Genomic DNA, 21,474 nt, shown 5'->3' with positions numbered 1-21,474 from the left:
TCACCAATGGAAGCACCATGTCACCAATGGAAGCACCATGTCACCAATGAAAGCACCATGTCACCAATGGAAGCACCATGTCACCAATGGAAGCACCATGTCACCAATGGAAGCACCATGTCACCAATGGAAGCACCATGTCACCAATGGAAGCACCATGTCACCAATGGAAGCACCATGTCACCAATGAAAGCACCATGTCACCAATGGAAGCACCATGTCACCAATGGAAGCACCATGTCACCAATGGAAGCACCATGTCACCAATGGAAGCACCATGTCACCAATGAGGAGCACCATGTCACCAATGGAAGCACCATGTCACCAATGGAAGCACCATGTCACCAATGGAAGCACCATGTCACCAATGGAAGCACCATGTCACCAATGGAAGCACCATGTCACCAATGGAAGCACCATGTCACCAATGGAAGCACCATGTCACCAATGGAAGCACCATGTCACCAATGAGGAGCACCATGTCACCAATGGAAGCACCATGTCACCAATGAGGAGCACCATGTCACCAATGGAAGCACCATGTCACCAATGGAAGCACCATGTCACCAATGGAAGCACCATGTCACCAATGGAAGCACCATGTCACCAATGGAAGCACCATGTCACCAATGGAAGCACCATGTCACCAATGGAAGCACCATGTCACCAATGGAAGCACCATGTCACCAATGGAAGCACCATGTCACCAATGGAAGCACCATGTCACCAATGAAAAGATGTCTTTCCGCTGTCATCATTTCTTAGAACAAAATCCCAGCATGTTTTCAAGAGCTCTTTTTCCATTTTGACCTGTGACCAAGACCTCCTGGTCCTGGTTCAAGGTCCTGGTTCAAGGTCCTGGTTCAAGCACCCTGGAGAATAGAAAGCTAGATTATAGAACGACTGCGGCCAAACACCAGCAGAAAGAGAGAAAAAAAGGGAAAAAAAACACCTTTGCCGAGAGCTGGATGGAGACGCATCAACAGCTGCGCTTTTTACGAGCGTGAGCGACCGGCGGCGGTTTTCAAAAAGCCCGCACGTGTCTTTTGAGCCGGAGAGCGGCGAGGAGGAATGCGCTTGAAACCCGCCCGTCCCCAATCCCCCCGCACATGTGTCCTCCTCGCTAACATTCAGGTGTCGTAAAGAGCAACGCACCGTGATGCGGACGGACGGGGAGGGCAGGGGGGGTGGGGGGGCGGGGGTGGGCGCACCCCGGCGAAAGAGCGGCGCCCTGGGAGGTCGCAGTGATCCCGCCATCTGCTGCCGCAATCAGACTGGAGCGCTGGACTGGCTCGCACAAAAACACCCCTTTGGTAAATATACGCACGCTGTCCTCAAAAACACACACAGGCTGACACACATTCAGGAAGGGCTGCCTGCCAACATGACACACACACACACACACACACACACACACACACACACACACACACACACACACTGTCTTGTATTTATTACCTTCTTGAGACCTCCGAAAAATGCCTATTTCTAGTATTAAAATAAAAGTAGTAATTTTAAGTCAAAATTTTACAAGAAAAACTGAACATTTGTGCAATGTTATGATAAAAGTTGGACTTTTACTCAATAACAGTCGCAATTTTACAAGAAAAGCTTACATTTTTGGCAATTTTATGAAAAGAGTCGTAATGTCACTCGACAAAAGTCCCAATTTTATAAGAAAATCTTAACATTTTGGCAATATTATAATAATAATCGGAATTTTACTTGGCAAAATGATGACAAAAGTCATAATTTTACTCCAAAAATTTCACTATTTTACAAGAACAACAAAAAAATTGGCAATTTTGTGATAAACGTCAAAATTGTATATGACAAATGTCACCATTTTGCATTAAAAAGTAATAATTTTACATAAAAAAAGTAATAATTTTACGGGAAAATATTGCAATATTACAGAAACAGAAAGAATATGAGAAATTTGATCAGAAAAAAGTCGACCCATTGTGAGAAAAAGGCTGCTTTTTGTTAATTTTTAAAATGTTTGTTTGTAATTGGTTTTTAATCTTCATTATTTACTTCGTATGTCACTATATATTTCACACACTTGTTATTACATATGTTGGCCAGAGGGGGAGCACTTTAAATGTTTACACACACTTGTTATTTCATATGTTGACCAGAGGGGGAGCACTTTTAAAAGCGACACACAGTCAATGTGAAAAATCCCTCCTTTTTGGGACCACCCTCATTTTGATAGATGTCACCAGCAGGGGTGCTAATGACACATTCTCTATTAGATGCAATGTTATTGATTTATGTCATCACTTGTTCACACCTCCTCATATGGAAGGTACTTTTCCTTCTTCATGTCTCAAGAAGGGTAGAAATACAAGAACAGACACACACACACACACACACACACACACACACACACACACACACACACACACACACACACACACACAGTCTTGTATTTATTACCTTCTTGAGACCTCCGAAAAATGCCTATTTCTAGTATTAAAATAAAAGTAGTAATTTCAAGTCAAAATTTTACAAGAAAAACTGAACATTTGTGCAATGTTATGATAAAAGTTGGAATTTTACTCAATAACAGTCACAATTTTACAAGAAAAGCTTACATTTTTGGCAATTTTATGAAAAGAGTCGTAATTTCACTCGACAAAAGTCCCAATTTTATAAGAAAATGTTAACATTTTGGCAATATTATAATAACAATCGGAATTTTACTTGGCAAAATGATGACAAAAGTCATAATTTTACTCCAAAAATTTCACTATTTTACAAGAACAACAAAAAAATTGGCAATTTTGTGATAAACGTCAACATTGTATGTGACAAATGTCACCATTTTGCATTAAAAAGTAATAATTTTACATTAAAAAGTAATAATTTTACGAGAAAATATTGCAATATTGCAGAAACAGAAAGAATATGAGAAATTTGATCAGAAAAAAGTCGACCCATTGTGAGAAAAAGGCTGCTTTTTGTTAATTTTTAAATTGTTTGTTTGTAATTGGTTTTTAATCTTCATTATTTACTTCATATGTCACTATATATTTCACACACTTGTTATTTCATATGTTGACCAGAGGGGGGAGCACTTTAAATGTTTACACACACTTGTTATTTCATATGTTGACCAGAGGGGGAGCACTTTTAAAAGCGACACACAGTCAATGTGAAAAATCCCTCCTTTTTGGGACCACCCTCATTTTGATAGATGTCACCAGCAGGGGTGCTAATGACACATTCTCTATTAGATGCAATGTTATTGATTTATGTCATCACTTGTTCACACCTCCTCATATGGAAGGTACTTTTCCTTCTTCATGTCTCAAGAAGGGTAGAAATACAAGAACAGACACACACACACACACACACACACACACACACACACACACACACACACACACACACACACACACACTGTTGTGTATTTATTACCTTCTTGAGACCTCCGAAAAAAGCCTATTTCTAGTATTAAAATAAAAGTAGTAATTTTAAGTCAAAATTTTACAAGAAAAACTGAACATTTGTGCAATGTTATGATAAAAGTTGGACTTTTACTCAATAACAGTCGCAATTTTACAAGGAAAGCTTACATTTTTGGCAATTTTATGAAAAGGGTCATAATTTCACTCGACAAAAGTCCCAATTTTATAAGAAAATTTTAACATTTTGGCAATATTATAATAATAATCAGAATTTTACTTGGCAAAATGATGACAAAAGTCATAATTTTACTCCAAAAATTTCACTATTTTACAAGAACAACAAAAAAATTGGCAATTTTGTGACAAACGTCAAAATTGTATATGACAAATGTCACCATTTTGCATTAAAAAGTAATAATTTTACATAAAAAAAGTAATAATTTTACGGGAAAATATTGCAATATTACAGAAACAGAAAGAATATGAGAAATTGGATCAGAAAAAAGTCGACCCATTGTGAGAAAAAGGCTGCTGTTTGTTAATTTTTAAAATGTTTGTTTGTAATTGGTTTTTAATCTTCATTATTTACTTCGTATGTCACTATATATTTCACACACTTGTTATTTCATATGTTGACCAGAGGGGGGAGCACTTTAAATGTTTACACACACTTGTTATTTCATATGTTGACCAGAGGGGGAGCACTTTTAAAAGCGACACACAGTCAATGTGAAAAATTCCTCCTTTTTGGGACCACCCTCATTTTGATAGATGTCACCAGCAGGGGTGCTAATGACACATTCTCTATTAGATGCAATGTTATTGATTTATGTCATCACTTGTTCACACCTCCTCATATGGAAGGTACTTTTCCTTCTTCATGTCTCAAGAAGGGTAGAAATACAAGAACAGACACACACACACACACACACACACACACACACACACACACACACACACACACACTGTCGTGTATTTATTACCTTCTTGAGACCTCCGAAAAATGCCTATTTCTAGTATTAAAATAAAAGTAGTAATTTTAAGTCAAAATTTTACAAGAAAAACTGAACATTTGTGCAATATTATGATAAAAGTTGGACTTTTACTCAATAACAGTCGCAATTTTACAAGGAAAGCTTACATTTTTGGCAATTTTATGAAAAGGGTCATAATTTCACTCGACAAAAGTCCCAATTTTATAAGAAAATTTTAACATTTTGGCAATATTATAATAATAATCGGAATTTTACTTGGCAAAATGATGACAAAAGTCATAATTTTACTCCAAAAATTTCACTATTTTACAAGAACAACAAAACAATTGGCAATTTTGTGATAAACGTCAAAATTGTATATGACAAATGTCACCATTTTGCATTAAAAAGTAATAATTTTACATAAAAAAAGTAATAATTTTACGGGAAAATATTGCAATATTACAGAAACAGAAAGAATATGAGAAATTTGATCAGAAAAAAGTCGACCCATTGTGAGAAAAAGGCTGCTTTTTGTTAATTTTTAAAATGTTTGTTTGTAATTGGTTTTTAATCTTCATTATTTACTTCGTATGTCACTATATATTTCACACACTTGTTATTACATATGTTGGCCAGAGGGGGACCACTTTAAATGTTTACACACACTTGTTATTTCATATGTTGACCAGAGGGGGAGCACTTTTAAAAGCGACACACAGTCAATGTGAAAAATCCCTCCTTTTTGGGACCACCCTCATTTTGATAGATGTCACCAGCAGGGGTGCTAATGACACATTCTCTATTAGATGCAATGTTATTGATTTATGTCATCACTTGTTCACACCTCCTCATATGGAAGGTACTTTTCCTTCTTCATGTCTCAAGAAGGGTAGAAATACAAGAACAGACACACACACACACACACACACACACACACACACACACACACACACACCCTCGCAGAGACGGAGCCAGGCAGCAGGCTCAGATTGCAGGAAGCTCTTTGCACGCAGGTCAGGCCGCAGCAGCCGGGACTAATCAGCAGCATCCACCTGCAGATTGTTATGGATGGCTTAGTGCAAGTCACACACACACACACACACACACACACACACACACACACACACACACACACACACACACACACACACACACACACACCAAGGCCTCGCTGCACAACAACTGAGGCTGGTTTTGCTTTCTTCTAAGTGGTTGGAGACGCCGAGAGGATTTGACCTCAGACCACCAGAGAACTTTCTTAATATTCACACATTTTATCACAGCTTTTTCCTCTTCAAATTTGGACTGAATGCTCATCATTTTGTTTTCCTCACACGCTTTTTCTAGAAGTAAAATATTTGTTTTTTTTCTCGTAACCTTACAGCTTTTTCACATCCAGGTTTTTTCACTTTTGTTACTATTTGTGTCGCTTATATTTTTTTGCAACGCTTTTTTTTCATTACGATTTTATTCTCGTCGATTTTTCGATTAACTAAAAATGACAACTTTTCTCTCGTAATTCTACGATTGTTTTTATATGAAATTTTGTACATTTTTTTGGTTAACATTTTGATTATATTTTCATAATCCTAAATGTTAAGTTTTTCATTGCGATTTTATTCTCACTTTTCTCATGGTCGTCGTTTTTTTCCCCTCATACGCTTTTCGTATAACTAAAACTAAAACCCTACCGAGTTTTTCTAATGTAAAGGTTTTTTTCTCTTAACAGTTTGACTCTATTCTTGTTACTTACGATGTTTTTCCTCAATGTTTTTTTCATTAGGATTTTATTCTCGTCAAGTTTTGGTATAACTAAAACCTGCAACTTCTTTCAAGTTTTTTCTTGTTGTTTTTTTTCTCCAACAGTTTGACACTTGTTACTTACGATTTTTTTTCATTACTATAATAATCTAGTCAATTTTTCGTATTACTAAAAATATTACAAGTTTTCTCGTAACCTTACTGTTTTACAGATTTTTTAGTCTCAACATTTTGATGCTATCCTCGTAACCTTACGTTTTCATTCCGTCATTTGAGATTTTGTTCTCACTTTTGTCCTCACACATTTTTTGTATCAGTAGATATTATGAAATGTTCACATAACTTTAGAACTTTTTTGATGTAATATTTTGACATTTTTTCAAATCTTTTTTTCTGTTAACAACGTTAACAGCGTTCTGTTTTAGTTTTTTTAACAACTGAAACGTACAACTTATTCTCGTAACCCTACAAAAATATTAATGTAGAGTAATATTCCGCCATTTTTAAAGCATTTTGACTCTATTCTTGTTACCTTACGATGTTTTTCCTCAATGTTTTTTTATTACGATTTTATTCTTGTCAAGTTTTTGTATAACTAAAACCTACATATTTTTTTCTCGTAACTTTTCAAAGTTTCTTCTTGTTCAGTTTTTTTTCTCCAACAGTTTGAAACTTGTTACTTACGATTTTTTTAAATTACTATAATAATCTAGTCAATTTTTCGTATAACTAGAAATGTTTTCTCATAACCTTACTTCACCATTGTTTTATGGATTTTTTTTGTCTTAACATTTTAATGCTATCCTCGTAACCTAACGTCTTCATTCGGTCATTTGAGATTTTGTTCTCAAGTTTGTCTTCACACATTTTTTGTATCAATAGAAATTACGAAAAAAAACATTTTTCGCACGCTTTTTTTATTAACTAAAATATACAACTTTTTATCGTAACCTTACAAAAATATTAATATTCCGCCATTTTTAAAGCATTTTGACTCTATTCTTGTTACTTCTTTCTCGTAACTTTTCAAAGTATTTTCTTGTTTGTTTTCTTCAACAGTTGACACTTGTCACTTACGATTTTTTTTAAATTACTATAATAATCTAGTACATTTTTCGTATAACTAAAAATGTTAACATTTTTCTCGTAACCTTACGTTTTACAGATTTATTTTGTCTTAACATTTTGAGACTCTCCTCGTAACCTTACGTTTTCATTCCGTCATTTAAGACTTTGTTGTCACTTTCGTCCTCACACATTTTTTGTATCAATAGAAATGACGAAATGTTCACATAACTTTAGAACTTTTTGATGTAATATTTAGAAATGTTTTCAAATCTTTTTTTCTCTTAACATTTTGAGTCAATGGTCGTTATTTTTTTCTCACAAGCTTTTTTTAATAACTAAAACGTACAACTTTTTCTCGTAACCTTACAAAATATTAACGCAGAGCAATATTCCGCCATTTTTAAAGCATTTTGACACTATTCTTGTTACCTTACGATGTTTTTCCTTAATGTCTTTTTCATTACGATTTTATATTCGCTAGTTTTGTTAAACATTTTTTTTCTCGTAAACTTCCGATTGCATTCATTTAGCCATTTTTCATAGTTATTTGTCTTAACATTTTAATTCAATTTGTGTAACCTCTCCCAACCTAACATTTTGTAACATTTTCTAATAACCGTACAACTTTTTGAATGTAATTTGCTGTCATTTATAACTATTCTCATCACGTTGTGACTTTTGAATATTACTATAGTTCTCGCAACATTACAAATGTATTCCTATAACATGTTTTTTCTCTAACATTACCATTTTATTATGTGACCTAAAAGAAGCCTTTTTTAACTGACATAAGACATTTTTTAATTGCAACCTTACAACTTTTTGTGGTGACTTTATTCTCATGACATTACTACTTTCATTCCAGAACAAAACAACATATCCCTGTAACATCTTAACTGTATTACACAATATTTTGACTTTATTCGTGTTACCTTCTGACTTTTGGAATATTACATTTTTTTCGTAATATTTTTTTTTTTTGCGTCACATCAGAGCTTTGTATTGCAACTTTATTCTTCTTAGCATTCTTGTAAAGTAAATCTTATTTTCTCACAAAGTTCCAACTTGTTCACTTTAAGAAAATGACTTTATTAATGTAGCATTGCAATTTTAATCTTATACCATGAGATCTTTTAATCTCGAAATTATGTTTTTATTCTAATAACGTTAGGACTTTATTATTGTAACATTATAACTTGTTTTCTTGTAGCGTTGCAACTTTATTTCCGTAAAGTAAGGACTTCATTTGCGTCACATCAGAGCTTTGTATCGCAACATTGCAACTTTATCCTCGTTGCTTATCTTCTTGTAACATCCCGACTTTATTCTCGTACCGTCAATCTTTATTTTCTCACAAAGTTCCAACTTTTTCACCTAAAGAAAATGACTTAATTCATGTAACGTTGCAGTTTCAATCTTAAACTATGATATCTTTTAATCTTGAGATTATAATTGTATTCTTGTAACATTACAACTTTATTATTGTAACATTATAACTTGTTTTCTTGTAGCGTTACAACTTTATTTTCGTAACGTAAGGACGTACATCAGAACTTTGTATCGCAACATTATTCTCGTTAGCATCATAGCTTATCTTCATGTAACATTCCGATTTTTTTCTTGTCACATTCCGATTGTTTTCTGGTAACGTTACGTCTTATTATGTAAAAATGTTCATGTTACATAGCGACTTTCTTCTCTGCTGGTAACTGACTGGACTACTGACTCTTTCGGCCGTTCTGTGTAGGATTTGATGAAAACAAATAGGGATCTTGACAATAAGAATCCTGAATGGTTAAATGTTGGTTAAAGCAATTTGACCTTTGACCTGGCCAACACAGGAATCTTTCAATGTTGAAGGACGGGTGAACAGGAGCGTGCGCTGACCTTTGACCTCGTTTACGATGTCTTCTGAGAGGTGACGTGACTGTCCAGCTTTGTTAATGGCCGCTAATTAGGCTCAGCTTGCTGCTTGCTGAAAGGACATGCTGAGGAAAAACAACAACAACAACAATGACCACTTCCTCTCTTTTTTTCTTCTTCTTCATTAGCCCCCCCCACTCTCTCCTGCCGTGTGCGCTTCTTCCCCACAGGCTGAGTTAGTTTGTTTCCCACAGGCTGAGTTAGTTGGTTCCCCACAGGCGTGACCACGCTGAGTTAGTTTGTTCCCCACAGGCTGAGTTAGTTTGTTCCCCACAAACTGAGTTAGTTTGTTCCCCACAGGCGTGACCACGCTGAGTTAGTTTGTTCCCGACAGGCTGAGTTAGTTTGTTCCCCACAGGCTGAGTTAGTTTGTTCCTCACAGGCGTGACCACGCTGAGTTAGTTTGTTCCCCACAGGCTGAGTTAGTTTGTTCCCCACAGGCTGAGTTAGTTTGTTCCCCACAGACTGAGTTAGTTTGTTCCCCACAGGCTGAGTTAGTTTGTTCCCCACAGGCTGAGTTAGTTTGTTCCCCACAGGCTGAGTTAGTTTGTTCCCCACAGGCTGAGTTAGTTGGTTCCCCAGAGGCTGGGTTAGTTTGTTCCCCAGAGGCTGAGTTAGTTTGTTCCCCACAGGCTGAGTTAGTTTGTTTCCCACAGGCTGAGTTAGTTGGTTCCCCAGAGGCTGGGTTAGTTTGTTCCCCACAGGCTGAGTTAGTTGTTTCCCCAGAGGCTGGGTTAGTTTGTTCCCCACAGGCTGAGTTAGTTGGTTCCCCAGAGGCTGGGTTAGTTTGTTCCCCACAGGCTGAGTTAGTTTGTTCCCCAGAGGCTGAGTTAGTTTGTTCCCCACAGGCTGAGTTAGTTTGTTTCCCACAGGCTGAGTTAGTTTGTTTCCCACAGACTGAGTTAGTTTGTTCCCCACAGGCTGAGTTAGTTTGTTCCCCAGAGGCTGAGTTAGTTTGTTCCCCACAGGCTGAGTTAGTTTGTTCCCCACAGGCTGAGTTAGTTTGTTCCCCACAGGCTGAGTTAGTTCGTTCCCCACAGGCTGAGTTAGTTTGTTCCCCACAGGCTGAGTTAGTTTGTTCCCCACAGGCTGAGTTAGTTCGTTCCCCACAGGCTGAGTTAGTTCGTTCCCCACAGGCTGAGTTAGTTTGTCCCCCAGAGGCTAAGTTAGTTTGTCCCCCAGAGGCTGAGTTAGTTTGTTCCCCACAGGCTGAGTTAGTTTGTTCCCCCAGGCTTGACCACGCTGAGTTAGTTTGTTCCCCACAGGCTGAGTTAGTTTGTTCCCCACAGGCTGAGTTAGTTTGTTCCCGACAGGCTGAGTTAGTTTGTTCCCCACAGGCTGAGTTAGTTTGTTCCCCACAGGCTGAGTTAGTTTGTTCCCGACAGGCTGAGTTAGTTTGTTCCCCACAGGCTGAGTTAGTTTCTTCCCCACAGGCGTGACCACGCTGAGTTAGTTTGTTCCCCACAGACTGAGTTAGTTTGTTCCCCACAGGCTGAGTTAGTTTGTTCCCCACAGGCTGAGTTAGTTTGTTCCCCACAGGCTGAGTTAGTTTGTTCCCCACAAACTGAGTTAGTTTGTTCCCCACAGGCTGAGTTAGTTTGTCCCCCAGAGGCTGAGTTAGTTTGTCCCCCACAGGCTGAGTTAGTTTGTCCTCCCAGGCTGAGTTAGTTTGTTCCCCACAGGCTGAGTTAGTTTGTTCCCCACAGGCTGAGTTAGTTTGTTCCCCACAGGCGTGACCACGCTGAGTTAGTTTGTTCCCGACAGGCTGAGTTAGTTTGTTCCCCACAGGCTGAGTTAGTTTGTTCCCCGAGGCGTGACCACGCTGAGTTAGTTTGTTCCCCACAGGCTGAGTTAGTTTGTTCCCCACAGGCTGAGTTAGTTTGTTCCCACAGGCTGAGTTAGTTTGTTCCCCACAGGCTGAGTTAGTTTGTTCCCCACAGGCTGAGTTAGTTTGTTCCCCACAAACTGAGTTAGTTTGTTCCCCACAGGCTGAGTTAGTTTGTCCCCCAGAGGCTGAGTTAGTTTGTCCCCCACAGGCTGAGTTAGTTTGTCCTCCCAGGCTGAGTTAGTTTGTTCCCCACAGGCTGAGTTAGTTTGTTCCCCACAGGCTGAGTTAGTTTGTTCCCCACAGGCTGAGTTAGTTTGTTCCCCACAGGCGTGACCACGCTGAGTTAGTTTGTTCCCCACAGGCTGAGTTAGTTTGTTCCCCACAGGCTGAGTTAGTTTGTTCCCCACAGGCTGAGTTAGTTTGTTCCCCACAGGCTGAGTTAGTTTGTTCCCGACAGGCTGAGTTAGTTTGTTCCCCACAGGCTGAGTTAGTTTCTTCCCCACAGGCGTGACCACGCTGAGTTAGTTTGTTCCCCACAGGCTGAGTTAGTTTGTTCCCACAGGCTGAGTTAGTTTGTTCCCCGAGGCGTGACCACGCTGAGTTAGTTTGTTCCCCGAGGCGTGACCACGCTGAGTTAGCGCTGCCTCACCTCATAATTGCAGGCAGGCTTGGCGGGGCGAGCGAGGCTCCTGACCAATGGGAGAGAGAAAGAGCGATGTGATCAATAAGCTGCTATTGATGGATCAATGAAGGGTCAGGAACAAAGCATGAATGATCCACGTGCGGGCCTCATAAGTCGCTCTGCAGCTGCTGCTCGGACTTCTTGTCCTAAACTAACTCTAACTATCGCTCAACAACCTTTCTCTTTACAATTTGTACTTTTTCTTCCTAACATTACGATAATATTCTTATCACGTAACTTTCATCTCCTAAAAGTCTTATTTCACACAACTATTTTCTTGCAACTTAACATTTGACCCGTAACATTACCATCTTATTTTAGTAACATTACTTTATTGTCGTAACAGAAGGACTTTTTTCATGTAACATTACAGCATTTGTGCTCGTAACTTTCCAACTGTAATCTCCTAATGTTACATCTTCATTACCACTTTCTTCTCATAACATCATGACTTCATTCTAGTAACATACCTTCCAACTGTAATCTCCTAATGTTACATCTTCATTACCACTTTCTTCTCATAACATCATGACTTCATTCTAGTAACATACCTTCCAACTGTAATCTCCTAATGTTACATCTTCATTACCACTTTCTTCTCATTAACATCATGACTTCATTCTAGTAACATAACTTCCAACTGTAATCTCCTAATGTTACATCTTCATTACCACTTTCTTCTCATAACATCATGACTTCATTCTAGTAACATACCTTCCAACTGTAATCTCCTAATGTTACATCTTCATTCTGATAACAACTTCCAAGTGTATTCCAACTGTATTCTCGTAATGTTACATCTTCATTCTGATAACTTTACCACTTTCTTCTCATAACATCATGACTTCATTCTAGTAACAAACTTTATTCCTGAAACAATCATGAGGACTTTATTCATGTAACGTTGCCGCATTTTTGCTCGGAATGTACAAGAATATTCTTGTAATTTAATTCTGATAACATTACGACTTTATTCTCGTAACCCTCTGACTTCGTTCTCTTAACGTTACAGCTTCTTTTCTCATTAAGTTCGGACTTTTCCTCTTCAAAAAACAACTTTATTCATGTAACCATGCAATTTTAGTCTAGTACCATTAGAGCTTTTAATCATGACATGGTGTCTTTATTCTCGTAAAATCACGACATTATTCTTGTAGCTTGTTAACTTGTAGCGTTACAAGTTTATTTTTAAAAAAGTAAAGGACTTCATCCGCAGAAGGTCAGAGCTTTGTATCTCAACATCGTAACTTTATTCTCGTAGTATCATAACTTCTCTTCTTGTAATATTCCGACTTTATTGCTGTAACATTACATCTTCTTTTCTCATAAAGTTTCGACTTTTTCACCGTAAGAAAACAATTTTATTTATGCAACATTGCAATTTTAATCTTGTACCGTGAAATCTTTCAATCTGTCTTTATTGTCGTAAGATTACGACTTTTTTCTCGGAACATTATAGCTTGTTTTCTTGTGGCATTACAGCTTTATTTTCGTAAAGCAAGGACTTTAATTGTGTCACATCAGAGTTTTGTACCTCAACTTTATTCTCGTTAGCCTCATCGCTTTTCTTCTCGTAACCTTCCGACTTTATACTTGTAACGCTAGAGCTTTTCTCATAAAGTTCCAACTTTTTCATGAAAACAACTTTATTCATGTAACGTTGCGATTTTAATCTAGTACCAGGAGAGCTTTCAAGTTTGACATGGCGTCTTTATTCTCGTAAGATTATGACGTTATTCTTGTAGCATTATAGCTCCTTTCTTGTAGCGTTACAAATTAACTTTCATAAAGTAAGGACTTTATTTGCATAACGTCAGAATTTTGTACCTCAGTTTTGCAACTTTTTCCTCTTAGCCTTACAGCTTCTCTTCTTGTAACATTCCGACTTTATTCTCGTAACGTACATCTTTTTTTTCTCACAATGTTCCGACTTTTTCACCTTAAGAAAACAAGGTTATTCATGTAACATTGCGATTTTAATCTTGTACCATGATATCTTTTAATCTTGAAGTGACGTTTTTATTCTCGTAAGATTACGACTTTATGAATGTAATACAACTTGTTTTCTTGTAGCATTACAACTTTATTTGCGTCACATCAGAGCTTTGTATCACAACTGTATTCTCGTTAGCATCGTAGTTTATCTTCTTGTAACATTCCGACTTATTCCCCTGACGTAAAATCTTATTTTCTCACAAAGTTCCGACTTTATTCATGTAACATTGCAATTTTAATCTTATACCATGAGGTCTTTTAATCTTGAAATTATGTTTTTATTCTCATAACATTACGACTTTATTATTGTAACATTACAACATGTTTTCTTGTACCGTTGCAGCTTTATTTCCGTAAATTAAGGACTTTATTTGCGTCACATCAGAGCTTTGTATCGCAACAAAGCAACTTTATTCTCGTTAGCATTGTAGTTTATCTTCTTGTAACATTCCGACTTTATTCTCGTAATGTAAATCTTATTTTCTCAAAAAGTTCCGACTTTTTCCACCATTAGATCTTTTAATCTTGAAATTACGTTTTTATTCTCGTAAGATTACGATTTTATTAATGTAATATAACTTGTTTTTTGTAGCGTTACAACTTTATTTGCGTCACATCAGAGCTTTGTATCGCAACATTGCAACTTTATTCTAATTAGCATTGAAGCTTATCTCCTTGTAACATTCCGACTTTATTCTCGTAACGTAAATCTTATTTTCTCACAAAATTCCGACTTTTACACCTTACGAAAACGACTTTATTCACGTAACGTTGCAATTTTAATCTCATACCATGATATCTTTTTAATCGTGAAATTATGTTTTTATTCTCGTAACATTACAACTTTATTATTGTAACATCATAACTTGTTTTCTTGTAGCGTTACAACTTTATTTTCGTAAAGTAAGGACGTACATCAGAACTTTGTATCGCAACATTATTCTCGTTAGCATCATAGCCTATCTTCTTGTAACATTCCGACTTTATTCTCGTAACGTAAATCTTATTTTCTCACAAAATTCCGACTTTTACACCTTAAGAAAATGACTTTATTCACGTAACGTTGCGATTTTAATCTCATACCATGATATCTTTTAATCTTGAAATGATGTTTTTATTCTCGTAACATTACAACTTTATTATTGTAACATCATAACTTGTTTTCTTGTAGCGTTACAACTTTATTTTCGTAAAGTAAGGACGTACATCAGAACTTTGTATCGCAACATTATTCTCGTTAGCATCATAGCTTATCTTCTTGTAACATTCCGACTTTATTCTCGTAATGTAAATCTTATTTTCTCACAAAATTCCGACTTTTACACCTTAAGAAAACGACTTTATTCACGTAACGTTGCGATTTTAATCTCATACCATATCTTTTAATCTTGAAATGATGTTTTTATTCTCGTAACATTACAACTTTATTATTGTAACATGATAACTTGTTTTGTAGCGTTACAACTTTATTTTCGTAAAGTAAGGACGTACATCAGAACTTTGTATCGCAACATTATTCTCGTTAGCATCATAGCTTATCTTCTTGTAACATTCCGACTTTATTCTCGTAATGTAAATCTTATTTTCTCACAAAATTCCGACTTTTACACCTTACGAAAACGACTTTATTCACGTAACGTTGCAATTTTAATATCATACCATGATATCTTTTTAATCGTGAAATTATGTTTTTATTCTCGTAACATTAGAACTTTATTATTGTAACATGATAACTTGTTTTCTTGTAGCGTTACAACTTTATTTTCGTAAAGTAAGGACGTACATCAGAACTTTGTATCGCAACATTATTCTCGTTAGCATCATAGCTTATCTTCTTGTAACATTCCGACTTTATTCTCGTAACGTAAATCTTATTTTCTCACAAAATTCCGACTTTTACACCTTACGAAAACGACTTTATTCACGTAACGTTGCAATTTTAATATCATACCATGATATCTTTTTAATCGTGAAATTATGTTTTTATTCTCGTAACATTACAACTTTATTATTGTAACATCATAACTTGTTTTCTTGTAGCGTTACAACTTTATTTTCGTAAAGTAAGGACGTACATCAGAACTTTGTATCGCAACATTATTCTCGTTAGCATCATAGCTTATCTTCTTGTAACATTCCGACTTTATTCTCGTAATGTAAATCTTATTTTCTCACAAAATTCCGACTTTTACACCTTAAGAAAACGACTTTATTCACGTAACGTTGCGATTTTAATCTCATACCATGATATCTTTTAATCTTGAAATGATGTTTTTATTCTCGTAACATTACAACTTTATTATTGTAACATCATAACTTGTTTTCTTGTAGCGTTACAACTTTATTTTCGTAAAGTAAGGACGTACATCAGAGCTTTGTATCGCAACATTATTCTCGTTAGCATCATAGCTTATCTTCTTGTAACATTCCGACTTTATTCTCGTAACGTAAATCTTATTTTCTCACAAAATTCCGACTTTTACACCTTACGAAAACGACTTTATTCACGTAACGTTGCAATTTTAATATCATACCATGATATCTTTTTAATCGTGAAATGATGTTTTTATTCTCGTAACATTACAACTTTATTATTGTAACATCATAACTTGTTTTCTTGTAGCGTTACAACTGTATTTTCGTAAAGTAAGGACGTACATCAGAACTTTGTATCGCAACATTATTCTCGTTAGCATCATAGCTTATCTTCTTGTAACATTCCGACTTTATTCTCGTAACGTTACGTCTTATTTTCTCACAAAATTCCGACTTTTTCACCCTGAGATCTTTTAATTTTGAAATGTTTTTAGTCTCGTAAGATTACGACTTCATCATTGTAACACAACAACTTGTTTTGTTGTAGCGTTGCAACTTTATTCCCGTAAAGTAAGAATTTTATTTGTGTCACATCAAAGCTTTGTATCGCAACTTTATTCTCATTAACATTGTAGCTTATCTTCTTGTAACATCCCGACCTGATTCTCGTAACGTTACGTCTTACTTTCTCAAAAACAACTTGATTCATGTAACGTGACAATTTCAATCTCACACCATTAGACCTTCTTTCTTGCAGCTTTATTCTCGTAACCTTACGACATTCTTGCCAACCCTCACGATTTTCCCGGCAGACTCCCGAATTTCAGTGCCCCTCCCGAAAATCTCCCGGGGCAACCATTCTCCCCATTTCCACCCGGACAACAATATTGGGGGCGTGCCTTTAGCGTCCTCTACAATCTGTCGTCACGTCCGCTTTTCCTCCATACAAACAGCGTGCCGGCCCACTCACATAATATCTACGGCTTTTACACACACACACAAGTGAATGCAAAGCATACTTGTTCAACAGCCATACAGGTCACACTGAGGGTGGCCGTATAAACAAGTTTAACACTGTTACAAATATGTGAACCCACACCAAACAAGAATGACAAACACATTTCGGGAGAACATCCACACCGTAACACAACATAAACACAACAGAACAAATACCCAGAAACCCTTGCAGCACTAACTCTTCCGGGACGCTACAATACACCCCCCCCCCCCCCATCTCCCGAATTCGTAGGTCTCAAGGTTGGCAAGTATGGGTTCCGACGTTATTTCTGTAACATGGTAGCTTTGTATTGCGATATTGTAGCTGTACTCTCGTTAGCACCGTCGCTTTCTCTTTTTGTAACATTACGACTTTTCTTTTGGGAGCCCGCTTTTCCGCTCTTGTCTTGATGGTAATGGATCATCGCACTTTGGTGTGGCAGGGATGTGGTCCCTAACTGCCTCCTTGTGATGACGGGCGGAAAAAAAGCGTTGTGGTGGTTATTTGTAGCGCGGCGATAAAAGATCTTCAAAGGAGCGTTATCAGAGAAGGAGCGGCGGTGGTGACGGTGGCGGCTCTCAGCGCAGCACAAGAAAGACTCCACACGCCGCCTTCCGCCCTCCCTCCTCCCCCTCCCCCTCCCCTCATCCCTCCCCCCTCGCGTCTGTCGGCCTCTGTCGAGTTCCGCTCATAACCTCATAGCCACCCACCCTCCCTTCCTCCCTCCCTCCCTTCCTCCCTACCCGCCTCTCCCTGCCTGCTTTCCGCTGCTGGCACACACACACACACACACACACACACACACACACACACACACACACACACACACACACACACACACACACACACACACACACGCCTCTCTTTAGCGCTCTACTGCACGCACACACATCTCACCATAGTGCGCACACACTCATGCACAATATTCCACACACACACACACACACACTCACATCTTTAGCGCTCGGCTTACACACAAACACACACAAACGCACACCCTTACACACACAAGCCTCTTTAGCGCTCTGCTGACGCACACACACACAGACACACACACACACATTCTTGTATTTGTTACCTTCTTGAGACCTGAGAAAAATGCTTACCTCTTTAGCATACAATTCGGGAGATCTTTATATATATATATATATATATATATATATATATATATATATATATATATATATATATACATACACATATATACATATATATATATATATATATACACACACACACACATATATATATATATATATATATATATATATATATATATATATATATATATATATATATATATATATATATATATATATATATATAAACAGTGTTGGGTTAGTTACTGAAAACCAGTAACAAGTTACAGTTACTTTACTTCAAAAGTAACTCAGTTACTTACACCAAAAAGTAATGAGTTACTGTGAAAAGTAACTATTGAGTTACTTTTTTTTTTTTTTTTTTCTTTTTTAAAAAGCTCCCATTAATGGCCTTTTAGCCTTCATGTCAGTACTGTTCTTGCACTGGAGAATAATACAATGTGTTGATCAACTTGACTGAACTCTGCTAAGCAATGTGCTCTACATACAACACACAAAGACAAAGATATGTTTCAAAGGGCCAATTTATTTCGGGCCAGAACAAATTGACAAAACTATTTGAAATAGCTGCAACATAAGTAACAAACAGCATAATAACAACATAGCTGTAAAGCTGGCTTCACCCAAGGAAGGCACACGTGACATACACAAAGCATAACCAGGCAGATTTGAATTGTTGTTTTGGGCAGTAGACGGGATCTTTGATCCAAGACACAACTTACATTTAACTAAAATGTCCTTTTCTTTGTGTTCGACAAAAGAAAATAAGTGAGAATATCTCATACTTGCCAACCCTCCCGAATTTCAGTGCCTCTCCCCGGGACAACCATTCTCCCCAATTTGTCTTGATTTCCAAAAAGAAACCACTTTTTGGTTGGCCAACGGTTTACGTTGTACTGCGCACCCCCCCCCCCCCCCCACACACGCACAACGCCTCTTCCTTGTGACACGAGAAGATTCATAAGGACGACACTGCAGCGCTGCAATAAAACACACTCAGATCTTCTGTTTCTAGCCAGTACTACATAAAAAATAAGGAAAAATAACGCAGTAACGCATCATGTAGTGTAGTTACTGAATATAAAAAATAACGCCTTAGATTACTAGTTACCGCCGAAACTAACGGCATTACAGTAACGCGTTAGTCCCAACACTGTATATAAATAATCCGTTCATGAATGAGTATATCCGTTCGGCCACCGTGTTCAATGGAGAAGTGTGATCTACAAAATACCCCTTCCCCTTTTTTCGGGAGGGGCACTGAAATTCGTGAGGGTTGGCAAGTATGCTCTTTAGGACCAGCCTTTCTAGATATATAAAGATTTGTATTTACAACATTATTAATATATACAAACTATGCAAATATAAAAAAGTTGGAATTCCACAAGAGAAAGGTCACAGTTTTACAAGAAAAACGTAGAATTTTGGCAGTATTAAATAAAAGTTGTCATTTTAGCCAATTCAAGTCAAAATTTTACAAGAAAAACTGAACATTTGTGCAACAATATGATAAAAGTTGGAATTTTACTCAATAACAGTCGCAATTTTCCAAGAAAAGCTTAAAATCTTGGCAATTTTATGAAAAGAGTCGTAATTTTACTCGACAAAAGTCACAATTTTATAAGAAAACTTGGCAATATCATAATAATAATCGAAATTTTACTTGGCAAAATTCTGACAAAAGTCATCATTTTGACAAAAGTTATAATTTTACCTAAAAAAATTCACTGTTTTACAAGAACAACAAAAAAATGGGCAATAATGTGATTAAAGTCAGAATTTTATATGGCAAATGTCACCATTTTGCATTAAAAAGTAATGATTTTACATTAAAAAAAAGTAATAATTTTATGAGAAAATATTGCAATATTACAGAAACAGAAAGAGTACGAGAAATTGTTCCCAATTTTATTAGAAAAAGGTCGACACATTGTGAGAAAAAGGTTGCTTTTCGTTAATTTTTTGTTTGTAATTGGTTTTTAATTTTGGCCAAAGGGGCCGCATTTCAATTTCTTACACACACTTGTTATTTCATATGTTGACCAGAGGGGGAGCACTTTTAAAAGCGACACACAGTCAATGTGAAAAATCCCTCCTTTTTGGGACCACCCTCATTTTGATAGATGTCACCAGCAGGGGTGCTAATGACACATTCTCTATTAGATGCAATGTTATTGATTTATGTCATCACTTGTTCACACCTCCTCATATGGAAGATACGTTCCCTTCTTCATGTCTCAAGAAGGGTAGAAATACAAGAACACACACACACACACACACACACACACGCTCGCGTCAATAAAAAGCCCAGCGATGTGAGGAGAGGCCGCCGGCGCTTCGCTCCCCCCCCCCCCCTTCCCTCATCCCTCCCCCCCGCCACTGCGATTAGCCGAGGCAGGCTGGCTGGCGAGAGGCGCCCCTCCGTTATCTGGGGCGGTGGCAGGCTGTGTGTGTGTGTGTGTGTGTGTGTGTGTGTGTGTGTGTGTGTGTGTGATGAATTTAACTCTTTCCAGGATGGAAGTGAAGAGGCGAGCTGGCTGTTATCTCCCAGCAAGCAGGACACACGGTGACGTCACAGCAGCTCATGAGTCATTACAATGATGATTGGAAGAGGATCTTTCTGATTGGCTGTTCTTGATGACATCATGTGTCATTAGAATGATGATTGAAAGAGGATCTTTCTGATTGGCTGTTCTTGATGACATCATGAGTCATTAGAATGATGATTAGAAGAGGATCTTTCTGATTGGCTGTTCTTGATGACATCATGTGTCATTAGAATGATGATTAGAAGAGGATCTTTCTGATTGGCTGTTCTTGATGACATCACGACCCACAAAGCTGTTGTTTATCGTCAACATTTCGGATATGTATAAATGAAAGAATGATTTTTTTGGGCGGGCGATGTTTTCTTTTAAACATATGTCCATTAAAATTCAGTAATTTGCTAATAATAGGGTCGATTTTATTTCGGTAACATTACCACTTTTCTCTCGTGGTTTCTTGATATTATTCTTTTTGACAAAACTATTCTTGTGACATAACATTATTCTTACGTTTCGACATTGTTCGCTACATTCTCCTAACGTACGACTTTTTCTAAGATTGTTCTTGTAACATTACAACTTTCCTCGAATAAAGTTGTAACAAGTCTTGTCACTACAAATGTTTACAATTTATTTTCTTGTGAGATTACGAATTTGCGACTTCTTTCTCGTCACAGAACGACTCCCGATAATGACTTTTCAAATAATATTATTCTTTTCTGGAAACATTATGACTTTTCTCTGGCAGTATAACAATATTATCCACACTTATGTCTTCTCTTTGACAAAATTATTCTTGTAACGTCGCAACATTTTTCTTACGCTTCCACATTATTAGCTTAGCTTTACAGCTTTCTCTCCACGA

At 37.2% G+C, this 21,474-nt stretch overlaps 1 protein-coding gene across 5 annotated transcripts in view; it reads right to left on the bottom strand.

Annotated features, from left to right (window-relative positions):
* Nucleotides 1–720: 720 nt before the first annotated feature.
* The window catches only part of LOC133613275 (cyclic AMP receptor 4), a 250,254-nt gene continuing 229,500 nt past the window's right edge, over nucleotides 721–21,474 (bottom strand). The window contains exons 13-15 of one of the 5 annotated variants that reach the window (XR_012050793.1): nucleotides 11,623–11,662; nucleotides 9,110–9,210; nucleotides 856–872 (exon numbers count right to left, since the gene is read on the bottom strand). Coding sequence is in view for 2 of the 5 variants with exons in the window: in XM_072914549.1 (XP_072770650.1) it covers nucleotides 9,163–9,210 (48 nt within the window). In the remaining 3 variants the exon portion in view is untranslated. Of the gene's footprint in view, nucleotides 873–4,842; nucleotides 5,446–8,585; nucleotides 9,211–11,622; nucleotides 11,663–21,474 lie in introns of those variants that run through there. The other 4 variants (XR_012050792.1, XR_012050791.1, XM_072914551.1 and 1 more) reach the window with 4 other exon arrangements.

The sequence above is a fragment of the Nerophis lumbriciformis genome, linkage group LG13 (genome assembly GCF_033978685.3).
Source record: "Nerophis lumbriciformis linkage group LG13, RoL_Nlum_v2.1, whole genome shotgun sequence".
Classification (NCBI taxonomy): Eukaryota; Metazoa; Chordata; class Actinopteri; order Syngnathiformes; family Syngnathidae; genus Nerophis; species Nerophis lumbriciformis.
This window is presented reverse-complemented; position numbering and strand designations above follow the sequence as displayed.